Source organism: Acanthochromis polyacanthus, chromosome 7 (genome assembly GCF_021347895.1).
Source record: "Acanthochromis polyacanthus isolate Apoly-LR-REF ecotype Palm Island chromosome 7, KAUST_Apoly_ChrSc, whole genome shotgun sequence".
NCBI classification, from domain to species: domain Eukaryota; kingdom Metazoa; phylum Chordata; class Actinopteri; family Pomacentridae; genus Acanthochromis; species Acanthochromis polyacanthus.
The window spans coordinates 7853766-7871790 of NC_067119.1; the positions used below are offsets into that span (position 1 = coordinate 7853766).

Consider the following 18025-nt stretch of genomic DNA (forward strand, 5'->3'; position numbering starts at 1 on the left):
CAGGCGGCTGAATCGGCGCTCTGTTGGGTCTCCCCTGGACACTGTCATAGCGTGTTTGTTGAAGGCGGGTCAATGAGGACTTTCTTTGGCAGAGGAATTTCACAGCACACGACGGCACACACACACACAAAAACGCACAGCGAAACCAGCGCCGCCCTGCAGACCCCAGATCCCCGCTACGCTGGTGAGAACGGAAGTCGATGAAAGACGGCTGTCACACACAAAAAAAGGGCTGGTTTACATTTCACCGGATTAAATGAAGCGGTTATTTATTACAGGCCATCATATTTGCAGCAGTTTGATGGAACCTGACACAGACAGAGTGGTTGTGAAGTACAAACAGCAGGAGTGTTTACACTGCAAATTTTAAACTGTCAAACAGATTAGACTGTAGAAGTTCAGCCGTCCCGCACGCAAGAAATGAACGTCTGGGCTTCCAGGATGATACGAGGAGGAAGAATGCTCGGGATACCAAGGTCACGTCCTACTTTTTTTTGGTTCAGAGAATTTGTGGGCTCCAACAATTTGCCTGACATGCACTTTTTATCGGAATCTGACCAATAAAATGGTTTGCTTACATCAAGTAACAAGAAACTGCTGATTGCAAAAACCCAAAGACATGACTGTGGCAATTCAGACTGTTGCCATCACATAGTCTGTCCACAAGAGAGCACTAACTAATTTTGCAGAACAGTCTCACCTCAAGGCCCATTTACATTCCCTCAGACGAAAAAATAACACTGGACAATATAGTACATGAATCAAACACAAATATGCAGCAAATATCCTACCAGAAAACCAGCGTGGTACATGTTCTGCATTGATATGTTTCAAAAGGAGCAGAAATAAATTCTGATTTTCCAAATGCATGCACAGAAAGGTCCAGACCAGTCTTAAATTCAATGAAAGTCCATCACGTCAACACAAAACAGAGCTATTTGCAGATTACCTTGCTGCTCCTGCTACAGTTTGATAAATTAACCAGTGTAGAGAAGCTGTGTGGCCTCATTCAGTTTGCCAAGAGAAAGAAATTTAAATATGAACACCTGACAGGTTGACTTGTCATAGCAGAAAAAGCACAGGCGTGAAACCCTGATCACATTCCAGCTGGACTACATGCAGACAACATGATGACGCTCACCTGGCAGCAAGAAGAAACGTGCTTTGTTTACAGAGTTTGGCTTTAAAATGCAGTGCGTGATGCAGAGCTTAAGAAGAATTAGACAAAAGATGCAAAATATAGAACATCTTGACCATAGCTGTGTGTAAAAGACTAATAAAGCCTCTGGGTTTGAAAAATGAAGCCAAAATGCATTCTTCCTAACAGCTAGCAGGAGGCAACTCCTCTGCTTTGAGCAAAATAAGTCAGATTGTATAGAAGTGAATGAGAAACTGATGCTACTTCTACTTTGATTTGTTACCGCAATAAACACTTTCCCAATAGGTTTATGTTCTCAATTGCAAGTTTCAAGCCTCGTTCAATACAGCGTGGTGTTCATTTAGTAAATTACAGTCTCGCTTAGAGTAAAACAGACACTGAATCAGGATATGTTTCAGGGTGGAGCTACCTTGTGATTGTCAGGTCACTATCAGGTCACATGAACACTGTGATGGGAAAATGTCAAACTCGAAATGTTACGACAACAATCAATAAAGCAATGGTCTTTTATCCTGACATACATGTAGGATATGAAACTATTCCGGCACATACGTACACATACATGCAGTTTCAGTGGTGACTGGTCAATACAGGGTGCTGCAGTGCCACCTACCTCCAATTATCCGGAAAAGTTAAATGTAAACTAAATATAACTGCAAAATTATCATTAAATAAACATTGTTTACTCACACTGTGTCTTAGATAGTCATGTCAGCATCCGCCAAAATCACAGAAATCAAATTGTATGTAGGTAATTTCTTCATAATGCATACACGTCTATGTGAGAAGCAGACTTCAGCCATGTTGGTACTGTTTGTTTTATCTCATGTGAATAGATAATTCTCAACTGTGTCTCTCTTCCAAACTCAACACAAATGCATGCCCGAAAAGTTGATTACGTCTGGAGGACATGACCACTTCCAGCTCAACCATCAAGTTTCAGATTACCGCAGGTAAAATGGAATTTATCTTTACATTGCAAACAAGAAAAGCACTCAGAGAACGCAAAAATCATTTACTACAACTTCAAGTTTGTTGTAAATCAGTTACTGTAGAAATTTCGTGTTTAGTTCACGCAGAATATCAAGTTTGTATAATTATGAAGATTATGATCCATCAAAACAATGAAAATCTTTATTCTTTTAATTTATATGTGTAAAGCTCACTTTGAGAAACACACAAAGAATTCCAATACACCTATACTGTAATGTGCCCCTGCAAATGGCAATAAAATTCAATTTTAAATCAAAAGATATGGATTTTTATCTCATGGCTATGTAGTTGTCACAGGTCCAATAGATTACTTCTTAGAGTGTACTTTATGATCAGTGAAAAATTAAACTAACCAAGATTTTTTTAGTCTAAATTTCCTACAGGGGGCCGGGGGGGCTTTTGTCCAGCCACCGGCCTCTGAAATCTTTGCTGCGGCCCTGCAAGAGCTGCAACAAGCTGCTGATATGATCTTTCCTAACAAATCACAATCGCATAAAACCACCACAGCTATTCTTTCTCTCCTTTTTTCCCCCTTTCATTCACTGACCGACTGCACACTCTTTGTGAGAGGACACACCTTCATCTGGAGCAGCGCAGCACCGTCGGGGCTCCACATGTGTTTCGCTGGATGTCAGCTGAGGGCGACAGAGGGAGGCGTCCCCCTCCACCACCACCACTACCACCTCCAGCCCTCCTTCTCCCGGTTGTCAAGAAATAAACTTTCATTTTGGAAAGTCGACACACATATACACTCTCACACTCACAGCCTGGCTCGTCATCTTGTCCTGTCCTGCTGGAGAAGCTGGACTTTATTATTCTTTTGCGAAACGCGCGAAGGAGGGAAGACGGACTTTAAAATCTTAGGAAGCGCACAGGTGGAGCGTCATTTTTTTATTTTTTTTTTGGTGTTCATCTTCTGGAAGTAGGAGAAGAAGTAGAAGAGACAAGGAAATGGCACAAAGCAGCTTTTTCAATACTGCTGCTGCTGCTGCGTAATAATCCCGCATGGTTTCGTTGTTTTTACGCGTTCGCTCCTTTTACGCAAAGCGCCAAGGAAACACCTGGGATGGAAAAACTTTCTCTGCCTCCTCTGGACTGTAGTAAAAACTCCCAAGAAAGAATGAAGTAACCGCTATGGAGCCGGAAAATGCCCCGTACTCCAAACTCAAAAGCACTGGAGTCGGGGGGTGAGTCCACAGATCTTTAGAAACAATATGAACATTTTCATTTTCAGCTGTCTTTGAGCGTCCAGGGATCCTGCGTCTAAATTAGTGGCAATTCCAACAAAATATCCGTGACTTATTGCAAGTTGCATTGATAAAACTCCCTATATATATATAATCTGATGAAGTTGTTGCAGCATTTTTTTTAATTTTTTTTTTGGAGAAACGGCTCAGAATGTCATGTTTATTTGTTTGGAAAATCGTGCAATTTAAAACAGGTGGCATGATGGAAACATTTTACGCACAGTTCAGTGGAAGCCAGTGTTGTCTGCACCACTGTTACCGAAGTTGTGTCTTTGCAGCTTGTGTCAGAATGAGCTGCCAAACGATCTGGGACTGATTTGAGGGAGATGTATGAGAGGAGGAGACAGACTTTTTCTTCCTCCTCCTCCTTGTCTCTCCTCCCTGCTGTGCATCTCACTCAGCTGGTTGGCCAGACTGTCCCAATGGGAGGAGATTGAGGAAAAAAAAGTGTTGCATCATATAACCCTGCTGGACATATGAGAGTTTTGGTCACAAGCTTGCACACCCCCCGTTTTTTTTTCTTTGCTAATGTCGGTTCAGTGTGAGAGCAATGAGGGAGGGAAACTTTTTTTTTTTTTACTGCTTCAACCAACACTCAGTGGTTGACCGGAGGTTTTCTGTGGCTCTCTGGAAAACCACAAATGTAAAAGATTTCCTGCAACGGGGCTTTCATTATGGCACTTGTCACTGAACATGTGCCACTTCAAACAGCACACTGCTCAACAAGCATTTTCTGTTTCATCTGCTGCATTTAACCAAATCATTAGCTGTGATTTGTAAAAAAAAAAAAAACCTTCAAATTATCCTGTTGATGATGCTACTTCACACTCATACAAGATAATTTAACACCTTTAGAGCAATACTGGCTCAGCGTGGGAGTATTCAAGACCCCCCATTTTATCGCTCGACCTGAGAGATAGATGCCACTGAGAAGCAGTGGAGGAAAGTCTCCTCTGTATTGCCTGACTTGGGGTATTAGATGGCACTGCTGCCATGTGAAAAAAGCATCTGATCTAATTCCAGTTGAAAGATTACATGGTCTTTTGTGGGTTGAGGGAGAGTTTTGTGTCTCTTTGAGTTCCGTGAAACCTCTTTGAAACCATCACCGTCACAAAAAAAAAGTGCACATCAAGCTTGTGATAAAAGTTCAGATGTTGGAGATAAAAAGCAGCGTTGATATATGCCTGTTTTCAAACGCCTGTCTGTATCTGTCAGTTGGACTTGCGGGTTTTAAGGTGATACAGTGGTTTTTAAGTTTGTCAGAGGTGGCCCTCGTAGGAGCGCTCACCTAAGCAGTAGCTTATCTGGTCAGGCAGCGAGATAAGACTGAGCCTGTTGTCACGAAACAGATGTTAGACCGAACAAAGCAGAGCTGCTGCTGCTGATGCCGCTGCAGCTCTGATCGCTGGTTGTTGGAGAAAGAGGAGTTTTAGTGGGTAAATTTCAACTTTAAACATTGTAATTGGAACTTACACAATACCCTGGAACTTCTAATTAACGATTTTAATCCAAAATTTGGGGATTAATGGATTAATTAGAAGCTGAAACTCTCAGTTTGTTAGATAATCATGCAAAAATTATCTTACTTTGACTTAAGCCTTTGATGAAATGAAGTAAATGGATAGAAATCTACAACTTTTAAAATGTTTCTTTGCACTTTTTGGGACCAAACAAGACAAAAAAAATATTCGAAAGATTAATGAATCATAAAGTCTAAAGATTGCATGATGATATTTTCACCACTCTTTTGTCTTCCTCTTTAGGAGAGTTCTGATTTTCTGGACTATACTCTGTTGCACCTGCTCTCTAAGGCTAGCACAAGCACAAGGTAAGCAACTTCAGGACGAAGATGGCTCAGTTTGTCTCTCTTTTTTCATGCAAACACATTACAAGTGTCTCATAAGCAGCATAGAAAATTAAAATTGATTTGTGGGAGGTTACAGTGACACTTCCAGGTGTCTCCTGTGCACTGCATCATTGAGAAGATATTTAAATCTGGGTTAAATTAGAGTTACAAGCAGTTAGATGGCAATGAAACACAGAATAAGGGGTGAAGAAAGTTTAAGTCTGCTTCCCTAACATGGGGCCCCTTATTGTGCACATATCTGTCCGAGTTATCTCAGGATTATCCATGACCGGGGCGATCAGCATCCAGCTTGGTCAGCTGTTTGCGCAGTTTGATGTATCAAGTTTAAAATCTCATGATAATCTTCTCTGGAAATCATATTAAAGTTTGGCTGCAGATGGGGATGCGCTCTTGAGCCCCCTTGAAGTGGTCGCAGCGGGCCGAACGCTTGAACCGGATTAGCAGTGAACTGCAGATGTCCTTTCAGAATTCGGCCTCCCCCTCAAGGCATTGTTTTTGGGAAAACAACAGGGGTATAATGGAAGAAGAGCATCACATTTGGATTTCATTATGTCAGCATAAACATTTTGAAAAGCCATTATCTTAGCAGTTGTGCTCGCAGCGCTGCTCTAGTAGGACATTCTTCATAACGTGCAAAAAACAAAACAGGTTTCTTCATAATAACATGAATTCAGAAGTGTGTCAGACATTATTTTATTGGAAAACATCCATCCATCCATTATCTATACATCGATTAATCCTAATTGGAGTCTACCACACTCATATTCACACCTATTAACAATTTAGAACTATCAGTTAGCCTCAGTATGTTTTTGGACTGTGGGAGGAAGTTGAAGAACCCCATGAAAAGCCACACATGCACCAGGAGAACATGCAAACTCCACGCAGAAAGATCCCAGGCCCAGGCCGGGATGCGAACCTTCTAGCTGTGAGGTGACGGTGCTAACAACTGAGCCACCATGCAGCTGAAAAACACATTAATAAAATCAAATATGACCCAATGAACCTTTAAACCTTCTCAATTTGAAGGAGTTGAATTGTTGCGTGTTTATTGACTCAATAAAGACGCTGAATGAGCTTTCATCTACCATTCTCTTTCTTAATCCCACTCTCTCAGCTGTGCATTGATGTCTCGCACTCAGCTTTCTGTTGCACAACTAAGAGACGCTTATGTTGATTTTGCCGTCAATCACAGTCTGCCAGATCTTATTCAATCAGAGCTCCTCTCCGTTTCAAGACGCCTTTTGATAAACTAAGACACAGCGTTCATTCGCTGATAACAGTTTCCGGCAATTTCTCTGTAATTCCGCCTTCATCAGATGATATTTTCGCTCCCGTGATGACTGCTGAGTGTCGAGAGACCCAGATTCCTCATATGTAAGGATGTGTCAATTTGCAACCTCTCAGATCCTAACGAGAGTATAAATCTGCGCCTTGCCTTGACAGGATACGCTAGAAAAATAGTTGTGCTGAAGTTATATAAGCCTGCAGACTAGTTCTTGGATCATTTGTAAGATAAACACCCTGTTGTCAGCTCTTGTGCATATGGAAATTGACTGTGCAATCAGTCTATTGTGACGTTTGTTTTTCACGGCCGTGGCTACACTCCAGTCTGCTAAAGACACGATCCAGGCGTGGTTTATTACAGCCTTTCCTCTGCTACTTTAACATTCTGACATCAGACACCAGAAGGAATCCTGACTGTCACTGTGCACAGGCATTTGAGTTTCTGCACACTTCCCATAGCTACACGTACATTAATAGCCTACACATTTCCTTCGAAGGGTTCCTGATTGAGATCAGTCACAGTGCACCATCCCCGGAGTAGATTTGGGGGGGTCTGCATGTCACTCTTGATGTAATACCGACCTTCTTCCAGGTGTCAATGCCAGAAATTAAGCCAGCAAGCCCAAGGGTTGCTGCTTGAGCCCCCACATCTGCCTCTACCTTGAAGGCAGATGATGGTAAATAATTCATAGATGGGAAGACAGACATACATTCTGGGAATACGCTCATTAGCGATAAAGAACTGTGATGCCCGCTTGCTCGGTTCAACTTTTTTCTTTAAATAAAAAAAAATCATCCATTTTAATGTGGCATGGGGAAAGTTTAACTGAGGCAACTTTTGAATGAGTTTCAAACTTTTGGTAATGTCTGCTGGCCGGTAGAGGCCTTCATGTGCTGAGTCAGAGGCCAACAATTTACTCCCTGTTTCTTGAGAATCATAGTTTAGCCCAGTAAACAGTCTCCTTCCTGAAAGATCTTCAGTGTTCCATAAGCACAAGTTGTTGTAGTTGATATTGAGATAAGATAAAACTCGATTAATCCTGAAGGAAATTCTTGTGCCAAATATTGCTCAGAAGCAACAAAATGGCATATAATCACCCTGAACTCACTTAGTGACCCTTTAATAAGCCAGGCTTCAAATGCCTCTAGGTAAGAATAGTTGTTAAATTGTCAGGTTAAGTATGACTCAAGATGTTGATGATGGTAAAACTTTACATGGAGGATCTCTGGACTGCATTATAAGTATCTGGTTATCATTGTTGTTCACCTGAGGACATCCTTTGAGAACAACAATGTCAACATTATGGAGAGAGAACAAACGGAGTTTAAGAGGAAAGTGAAAGGAAACCATTGTCAGGCTTTTAGGAAAGAAATCTCAAGACTACATCATAAGTACCTGGTAATTGGTATTTGTCGCCATCCAAATGCATCTAGAAGTTAATAAACATTCCTTTGAGGACAGCAATGCTCACATTCTGGAAAGAAGATGGATGATCTGAGAGAGGAGTGAAGGAAACCATCTTTGTTAAACCGGAAAAGCCATCTGTAAACATAAGAGGGACTCTACGACATCACTTGTCAGCTTTTCTGGAGAAACATCTCAAGACTGCATTATAAGTACCTGACAAGTGGTGGTATAGACGCTGTTCTCTTTTCCCATTCAACATAGGTGACTTCTTCAAATCATCTGATTGTGAACATGTCTGTCTTCAAAAGAGTGTCTAAAAGCTTCAGGAGAACGAAGCGTGTTCCATTTTTTTTGGCTCTTCCAGGCATTTCACCTCTGTTTCAGTTGGCTTCTTCAGTTCTAACTGACTGACTCAGAGTTCCAGATAGATATCACCCCCGAAGTGTTAATAACGCAAGACTCACACACTCCAAGGTGTGAATTATTTTATGAAACTGCCAGTTCAAGGCGGACTCAAAGACATAAAGCTGGTGAAACTTTCTGGAGAGAGATCTCAAGACCGTGTTTTAAGTACCTGACAAGCGATGCTGTAGACTTTGTCTTCTGTTCCAGTTCAACATAGATGACTTCCTCAAACCATCTTATTGTGAACATGTCTGTCTTAAAAAGAGTGGCTGTTGTAATTTAGATACACATGGAGCAAAACACCACTTATCAGACACTTGAAATTAAATTTCAAGATCTCTCCTGAGAAAGTTTCACCAGCTTTAGCACCTTGAGTCACCCTTGAACTGGCAGTTTCATGAAATTTTACTCCTCAAGGCATCTGAGTGTTGGGTCATTAACAGTGGGGATGTCAATATATGTCCAAGACTCTCACTTTTAGATCCAGGTGGATGATTACACCAGTCATCAGGTGTTTCTAATGCAGTCTTAAGGCTATTCACCAGAGAGTTTCACCACCATTTACATCTTGAGTCATCCCTGACGCGGCATTTTTTTTACACTTGGTCATACCTCAAGGCGTGTGAGTCCTGGGTTATTAATGAGCCACTGAGTGACTTGGAGTCGACAATCTGAGACTCTACATCAGTCAGTTCGAACTGAAGAAACCTCCTGAAAGAGAGGTGACAGTCTTCAAGAACCAAAAGAAAAAAAATGAATCCAGTCACTTTCTACTGGGGTTTTCAGGACATGAAAGTGACTTTCAAGTGTCCATTTCTGTTCTTTGTCTCCACCTGAAGTTTGTACCTTTAAAGCAGCTGCAGGTATAATGTTGAGATTACACTGACAACATACTAATAGTTGAAATGCATTATGGGATGCACATGCCTGCTTTCTGCAAAAACACTCATGTTGTCTGATAGACACGTTCTTCAGCACCGCTTGTCTCCAGGATGTGTTAAACTCCGTTCTCAGGTTTTTTTTCCTGCTTCAGCTCATCAGGAGGTCACAGAAAGCCTCAGGCAGCCCGCCTACCCGCTTAGATTTAGATATGCAGCGAAAGCCCTGAAAGTACATCACACGATGAAAGAACAATTTTGCTTTCCTCACACCGTATTAACAATTCAAATCAGCGCCGTATAAGAAATCTGACTGAAGACGGTCTTTGTTCTTGTTTCGGTTTCTGTTTGATGTTTCTTTTCCGTGTGTGAGTTTTTCAATCGAGCTGCCCTCCCGCTGCCTGCACAAACTGAGCCGGGCTTCCCTCCTCCTAGCAGGACTTGTGTCTATACTGGTTTCATTATTTAGCAGTTTATTTCAGTCTTGCCCACATTTGTTTTGCATTAATCCGGAAAAAGAGATGGATATTTGAGATTTATATGTAAGCTTTTAGTCTCGACGTTGCATGTACTGAGCGGATTAATGTAATATATTTAGGATGTGCTCATTTTCTTGAGATGATAAATTCTTTTTCTATTTTCCAACCTTCCTAATCTCAACAAAAAGCCTTTGTTTGACATTACTGATAACTTGCACAGGGGCCTGACAATAGACAATAGTATGGTAACTGGAACATTTCCAGTCTGTTTTGATGTTGGAACCAAAAACAGATTTGACTTTCTAAGAGTGTTTTCCTTGCGAAAGTAATATCCAGATTTAAATAACATTGGTGCTGTTGTTTCAGTGGTTCTTGGTTTTGGGGGTTGGAACCAGGAGGTTAGATTTCAGGGTCACCAAGTACAACGTTTCTTTTTTCAGATTGGATGTTAAAGCATGCATTTCTATTCTTAAAATGAGACAAAAATGTGTTAATTTGTGAGTTTTTTTTCATTACTCTTGGAAATGGGATGCTTTAAGTTGAGAACCAAGCGAGAATGTGCATCAACTGTAAAGAATTCTGTAGAAGTAGGTGCAGTTTGTTGCTGCACTGAAATGTGGATTTAATTAAGCCCATACACAAAGGTGTGGATGCAATTAGGAGCGATATGCAGTGCACACAACACTGTAATGTGTGAACATTACCCACATTCTGCTCCCGGGAGATGCAAGTAGCAATTAAAACCTGCAGAAAAACACTGCAGTATGTTTCCATGAGCTCGGGCCCCTGTCAGAGCGATCATCTTTAATCGGGAGACATTACCAGATAACATGAGATGGCATTTTTTTTTGTCTCCGCACTAATGCACCTCTTAGAACCCCACCGCCGTCCACCCCGGGGACTCGTTGAGCCACCGCTTCCTGAGATTGTTCTAATTAAGACTGATGCAACTGTTACATAATTCGCCGCAATCCCCAAAAGTAAAGGTTGATGTGTGACCCTATATTGGAAATGTTATATCGCCTCTTTAAATTGCTTTTGCTGCTGGTTTTCCATTAGTCTTAACTTGTGAACTCCCAGCGTGGCATCACAACATATTAAATTATCAATTACAATAATGCAATTATGTTTTCTCGGTTCGTGCTTTGATGCAGATGAGTGCACTTCGATGCTGTTTTCCCTTTTATAATTCTGACATCTATATATTGTGATAGTTTCCCTTCATGCCCTCTTGTAAACCCATTTGCAATCTGCACTTTTAATCAAATACAAGTTAAAAAAGCTAAAAAAAAATGATGCCAGAAAAGTCCATTTACTCTCAGGTTATGTAAGGTCAGGTACCACAATGTAATGAAATTGCAGTCACCAACTTCTTTTTCTTGTTTTTTTTTTCTCAAGATGTTGATATTCTGCAGCAGCTTGGGCTTTCTGGGCGCAGGGCAGGCGGTTCTTCATCCTCAGGCGCTCGATCCATCCCCAACGGCATCATCCCCTTCAAGTCCGGAGTCATCCTCACCCCGAGGGCTCGTATCCAGGCGCCTCTGCACACCGTCATCCCCGCTACCTTCAACGCCACCAGCCTGTCCTTGATCCTCAGCCTTTCGGTTCACCGCACCAACAGCGCCTTTCTTTTCTCGGTGCTGTCCAAGAGAAGGAAAGTGCAGCTCGGAGTGCAGTTCGCACCGGGGAAAGTTCTGGTCCACGTGGGGCCGAGGAGCTCTGTGAGTTTGGACTATGATGTCTACGATGGCCAGTGGCACAACTTGGCTTTGGATATTCGAGGCCATCGGGTGTCCTTGCACACATCTTGCGGTAGGAGAAGTGTGCATGCGGATTTGTTTTCCAAAAAAGAGGAGACCCTGGATCTGGAGGGCTCTTTTCTACTGGGCAAAATGAACCACAACTCGGTGCCATTCGAAGGTGCCATCTGTCAGTTTGACATTTATCCCTCTGCCGAGGCAGCTCATAACTATTGTGATTACATTAAGAAACACTGCAGGGAAGCCGACACGTATCGGCCCGTTCTTCCGCCCCTGCTACCTCTAATTTCCACAGATCCAAACATTACTGTCGCTCACGTAACTCCGTTGTCGCTGACGGAGATTTCCAAAAAGGCTCAGGCACCTACTTTGGCCGCAGACACCAGGACTACGATTCTTGTTCCAGTCGATGGGGAGCTGATGTTGAACAAAACATCTGTGTATCAGATCACTCCAAAACCTGGTGTTGTGTCCATTCCTCCACCAGTTCATCCAGGTTTGGAAAGCCCATCTAAATTTCCAACTCAGACTGTTACTACGTCTCTTCGGATCTGCGTGAACCCAGAGTCAGATTCAGACGCCAGAAAGAACACAGAGCAAAGCGATGCTAGCCCTCCGAAACCTTCTGGGAAACATTTACCCGTTTCCAGCGGACCATCGGAGGTGAAGCCAAACCTCCAGATCACTTCTGCTTCCACACAGGGGTCTAGTTCCAACACCTACTCTCCCCATAAAAAGCAGCTAGCCACAGTAGCTCCAAAGAAAGCGGAGCCAAAAGTGGCCAGTGTGCAGGATGTCAAACCCACCTGGCTTGTTCCAGTCACCCCAGCTGCAACAGATGGCTTCCAAACATTTGACCTGGAGCCCACTCAGTTCTCTTTGCTCGCTGGACCACCTGGACTGAAAGGAGAACCAGGACCGCCGGTGAGTGTTTCAACACCAACCTCCACCTGAAATCCATGAATGAGCACAGGCACGAGTTAGAACGGTTTGTTGTATGATTAGTAGTGTAGAGCCTGTCGTGTTTATTCTGAGCCTCATGAATTGAAACTTTTGAATTGTGCTTCGCTGCACGTTGACATGATTTGCCCCAGTTTCCAAGCCCATATCTGGTACACAATGACACACAAGTTTGGCAGGTTGTTGTTTAAATGTTTGGCCTTTGAGGTCCGGAACTGCTGCTGACGTGGATCCCGATGTGTCTTTTGATTGTGTGGTTTTTCAAATCTGGCACAAAGCATCTGAAATCAGGAAACTGGAAGGAACTACTTCCTACTAGTGTGTTAACGACACGTGTTTTCTGAGTCACTTCTTCTTCCCTGCATGTGGTGTAAATGGTTTTCAATCCACACCTCGTCTTTGCTGATTAAGGTGTGATTTTTCATCTGAGCAGCAGCAGTGGAAACAGTCAGGTTCATCGTTGGACTCAGCTGCCAGTCGGTATTTGTGTTAGCAGAGGGGCTGGCAGTGAGGTGTTAGATTCCTCTGAGAGGGAGTGTGACCGCTCGGAGAAGGGATACTTTTAAAGCCGGGTCAAAGGTAAAAAGGGATAAAGCACTTGTGCACAATCAACCATTCAGAGTAAATATTTAAAGGCCCCCGACAATATGAATGCGCCGCTTTGTCCCCCATTATCGAACACTGCAGGTCGTCTGGGTGGAAATGTTACCATCATGTACAGGAAATGGAAATCTGTCTTTTAGTTCTGTACAATTTCATAAAGAAAATGGCAAATTAAAATGCACAATTCATGCAAATATTGAACTATAGTCAGTTTAGCTTGTGTAAGGCCCATAAAAATGTCATTCAAGGTCACACACACACACAAAAAAAACACATATGCCAATTTGAGTGACAACAACTTCTAATGGAATTATGTTCAACCAACAAGCTATATGGAGTTTGGAAAATTATCCATTTCCTCTACTATCTAAGATGTTTTTAATTGCTTAATAATTGGTAGTGTGAACACAAGTCTATAAGCTGATAGAATACATTTTTTTCCTCTAGTTTTTACATGTTATTTAACAAGATCTTTTGTGTGTTATGAACTTGTTTCAGTTACATTTTTGGATGTTTTCATGTTTTTGTTCACATGGTCTTTTAAGAAATGTATTAATTCAGCAACAAAATTATTCACAGGAACTATATTTGTCATTATTTTGAACTACAGTTGTGTATTACAACACACTACATTTAAAGCTTGGAAGCAAAGAAAGTGCAAACTTAAATTTTCCTGCACATTATAGAAAAAACACGAACAGCCCCCTGTAGCTGAACAGATTTGTCAAATGAAACTTTATGATTTTTATCCACTAGTTTGCTGAACTGAAAGGTGGGATTAGCATATTTCTGTGCTGAATACAGCTACATGCAGTAGAACAGTATATTCCATCAACTCTATCAGCAAGTGAAGCCTAAGTCCTGCTGGAAATATTCCCAAATTCATTGTTTTAGCTGAATTTATATGTAAAAGACATGATATTTACCCTGAAATGTCAACTTTTCATCCTGCAGTCCCTCCAACAGTGTGCGGTCTCAGTTGTCTGAAACTCTGCAGGATTATTTAGTGGATAGAAATCCTAAACTCGCAGGACATAAAAATTCAGTTATCATGCCAATTTTATGAAGTCCCTCCATCTTAAATTTAGTTTTTGATCAACCAGACATTTGAATTTAAATTACATAAAATATTTAGTTAATGTAATTACCAACAATAATATGTCAACACAATCCATGAAAAACAATGATTGCAACTTAATTTTTCTAATTCTAAATAAGTAAATTTGACTTTTTATCTTGCATCCATGCATTTTGTTAAGTGGTGGGAATCTATATCTCAACCTTAACATCAGCGGTTACTTCAGGTGGTAGTTTTGCTGTTCCTTATGCAATATTCACTGTTAAAATGGAAGAGAAGTATTTCAGTGTCATACGTCACATATATATTCATATTGACCATGTGGTCCTGTTCCTCTTTTAAAACTAAACTGTTTACTCACATTTTCCATTGTTAAAAGCACTTCTCTGTCTTTTATTAGTCAGGTTGGATGAAAAACAGTGCCTTAAGTGAAGCTTTCCTGCATTGGCAGTGAGGACACTGCAGCTCAGTTTGCCCTCGAGAGAAGCAACCAGTTAGCATCAAACCCTGTGTGGGGCAAAGGTCGATGAGGATTTGCATAGCTGTATTGTTTGCTAGTGTTTTAGTCTAACAAGATTGCTGATTTAGGTGCATAATCTACAGTTAATTCACTGTTTTTGTAATTGAGCCATTTCAGTAATTGTTTTTTTTTTTTCTTCAATCTGATCCCCCTCCACTGGGATTAGAGTTGATGCTGGCGAGTCGTGAGCTGTTTATGAAGACCGAAGCTTTGAGCCGCTCACAACAGAAGGAATGTTTTTCAGAGTTAATATGACAGAATGTGCTGCGATTTTCATATGCAGACATAATGTCAGCTGTGACAGATGACATGAATCTAAGCTCTGGGATGAAAGGCATGATTTGATTATGGATCTTCAGAGGACTAGATGTCATCTGTACTTCTGAGCTTTCGGTGCATTAGGATGCTTATTACGTGTTCACATGTGTAGGAGGAGGATGTTAGCAGTACAGACGAATAAATAATACTGAGAGTGCCAGTGTCATTGTGAAATTCAGTGTTTAAGTTTGATCTATTCAGCCACGACAAGCTGCTAACTGCTTTTTTCTGCCAAATCAAACTCTGGCTGCATGTTACCTTGCAGAAAATAAATTAGGAAATAAATCTAATTTAAAATACACATAATTGCATTTGCTAAATAATGCAAAATTTGTCTTCGATGAGAAGTATTAGCGTATTTAACTACCACTTTTTTGCCTCCTCCAAATTGTTTGACTCTAAATCTCAGTCAGTTTCTGGCTGATTTTTTGTCACATGACAGTTCATAATGGCTTCACAGTTGTGCTAGAGAGTGCAGATTTTTTTTAATGTTTTGCAGAATCTGGTTCTGTCTGTCTAATATTTTTGGTGAATTTTAAAATGACACCTTAGAATAAAATGATTTTGATGAAATATCATTTTCAGGTCAGGTCTGGTTAAGTTTCCTGTCACATATTTGTAGTTAAGGGCTGTCTGAAAGCTAAAAATTAAACGATTCTCTCTGTTTTGACAGTTTCTGACTTTGATAAATCATGAAGTTTTGGTGATTTTTTTAAAGGCAAAATGCCTTTTAGACCGACAGATTTGCTTTGAAGTTCAGAGAGTTCTGCAACTGAATCCATGACATTAATGTCAATAAAAACTCACTGAAATGTAGTCGATAGTAAATATTAGAAGCTAAGTGCCTTAAGATAAACAGTTGGTACCATTTACCCTCAGCTGAAGAGGGGGGCAATCCTCATGATTACGAAAAACGATCAAGAGTCAGCTCAAATAATAGCAATCAGACAACTAGCTAATAACAGAGTCAGGACCGTATACATGCTTCTCATTGAGTGGCAGGTACCCTGATTCGAGAAAAAGTTGCATTTGTGCCTTTTTTCAAGCTGTTTTGTTCTTCTGTTGTCCTTTGGAGAGAGCGTGACGTTCTCTGCAGAAGTGCTACCTCTAAATCTGTGCACCACTGGGACTTTACACAAGTTTTCACAGATCAAATAGTTGGAAAATTGAAAAATGATTCCACTTGAATTGCGCCTCAATTCAAATTATGACTCGAACCTGCAGTTTTGAAGTCCTGAAAATGGTTTATTTATAAATTGTCGAGCTTCCATGAGGACCGGAGCTCTGGCGCTGCCTTGGCACCGACCTCGGCAGGGACCGCAACTCAGACTACTTATCATGTGCGGACAGCCTGATGGTTGCAATCTTAAGAATCTAAAGGTTGCTGAAAGGCTTTTGGCTTTGCAGAGTGTATGCTGGCTGAAGGAGTATAATTATAGCTCGTGGTCCTGTCTGAGCCAGACAGAAGTGCTCTATACATCTGACTTTACAGTAGCACCAATTTCAGCCGGGCTGCCTCGAGCTGTTTTTAGGTCCATTTTCCCTTTTTTCTCTTTAAACTTCTTGAGCTCCGGGAAAATAAGTAACATCTCAAGCAAACCCAGGTTCTTTCAGATTGACCCCTCATTAAACGTGACCTTTCGGAGCTTTGCTAATCCATGTATGAAATTGTTTTAAAGCTAGCTGATGCTTATAATTAATGTGATTGGCTGTGGCTGGAACCAGTGCTGACCTCCCTGCCAGTACAATGAGTCAGACTTACAGTCGACGCACTGTAATGGTTTTTGGACTGAAATAATATTGGCTGCAGAGGGAGAAAGGGGCTGCGCTCGCTCCTAACAAGACATCCTCGCGCCTCCCAGCATCTCACTGACAGGAGCGCTTTGCAACTTTCGGCTAACTTCACCGAATGTGCCGTCAGGGGGGGAAGAAAGAAAAAAAAACTCAGGATGTTTTCACTGATTGAATATCTAGCTTGTGTGACTTTTGTAGGGTTTTTTAAAACTTTAAACACCCAAAACTTGCTTTTTATTATGCAAGACTCTCTTGAAATGATAGGTCAAAAAGTTTGCAGCTATTTACTTCATCATCTAACATCTTTTCTGTCTTTTTTAGGGCCTTCAAGGACTTCCAGGGTTGCCAGGAAAGCCAGGCAAGAGGGGCCCAAGGGTGAGCATGTCACACCAAGTTTCACCCCATTTATCTTCTCAGTGTTTTTCAAAAAATTCTCCTGCAGTATCTTCGACACGTACGACACCTTAGCTGCGGGGAGATCACGCCATTAGCTGCACGCTGACACCGAAGACCTTTGATCAGGCGCTCGGGGACATCTTTGGATTACAGAGAATTATTCAGCCAGACGTTGGTTTGCTTTGGCGCTGGGGTTGGTCAAGCTGTGCTTCTGTCACTGCCAAGGTCCATTTGTAAATCTGCAGAGCAAACAACTGTAATGTACAAATCTGCGGGTTGCCAATGCGAAATTACCGAGCGCATAAAGAAGGTATTAGATGGACATAGGAGGGGAAAAATAAAGTCACTTTTTGTACATATACTGTACATCCAGAACAAGCACTTATTGCTTAAAGCAGGCACAGATCCTACATTAACACGAGTGAATAGTACCAGTGTATTAGACTTCATTCTCGTTCTGGGGTGCAGAAACCATACATAAAACGTGCAGATGTTGTTTTAAGGTCATGTTTTCAGAAGAAACATAAGAAAAGAGAACATGATTTGTCCCATGGGAAGGTTTGTTATTCTGATTATGCTCTAAGACACTATAGCTGCTGGTTGTTTCTGTAGTTTCTCCTGCTTCTTCACCTTCTTGACATTTCACTGGTGAGATAGCGGCTCTTGGTTGCTCTTTTGCGGAGCCGTTTGAGCGTTTATGCTGCAGAGGAGTGTGTGTTGGATCTACCTGCTGCAGCCGTGAGACTTGGCCCTGCAGTTGGGCCTCAGGGGCGGGTTGTGGGAACCCAATCTACTTTAAACAAGGAAGAAAGAGGGCTTTGTCCCCATCTTATTAAAGGCATTTAAGACCCTGTCTGGAGCTCAGTGGCTCTA

General features: G+C 41.6%; 1 protein-coding gene across 2 annotated transcripts in view; it reads left to right on the forward strand.

Moving 5' to 3' along the window:
* Positions 1-2659: 2659 nt before the first annotated feature.
* col27a1b (collagen, type XXVII, alpha 1b) overlaps positions 2660-18025 on the forward strand; it is a 92025-nt gene continuing 76659 nt past the window's right edge. For both annotated transcript variants that reach the window (XM_022197257.2, XM_051950948.1), the window contains exons 1-4: positions 2660-3339; positions 5163-5227; positions 11122-12407; positions 17078-17131. In XM_022197257.2, coding sequence (XP_022052949.2) covers positions 3287-3339; positions 5163-5227; positions 11122-12407; positions 17078-17131 — 1458 coding nt within the window. In that variant the 5' untranslated portion in view covers positions 2660-3286. The remainder of the gene's footprint in view (positions 3340-5162; positions 5228-11121; positions 12408-17077; positions 17132-18025) is intronic.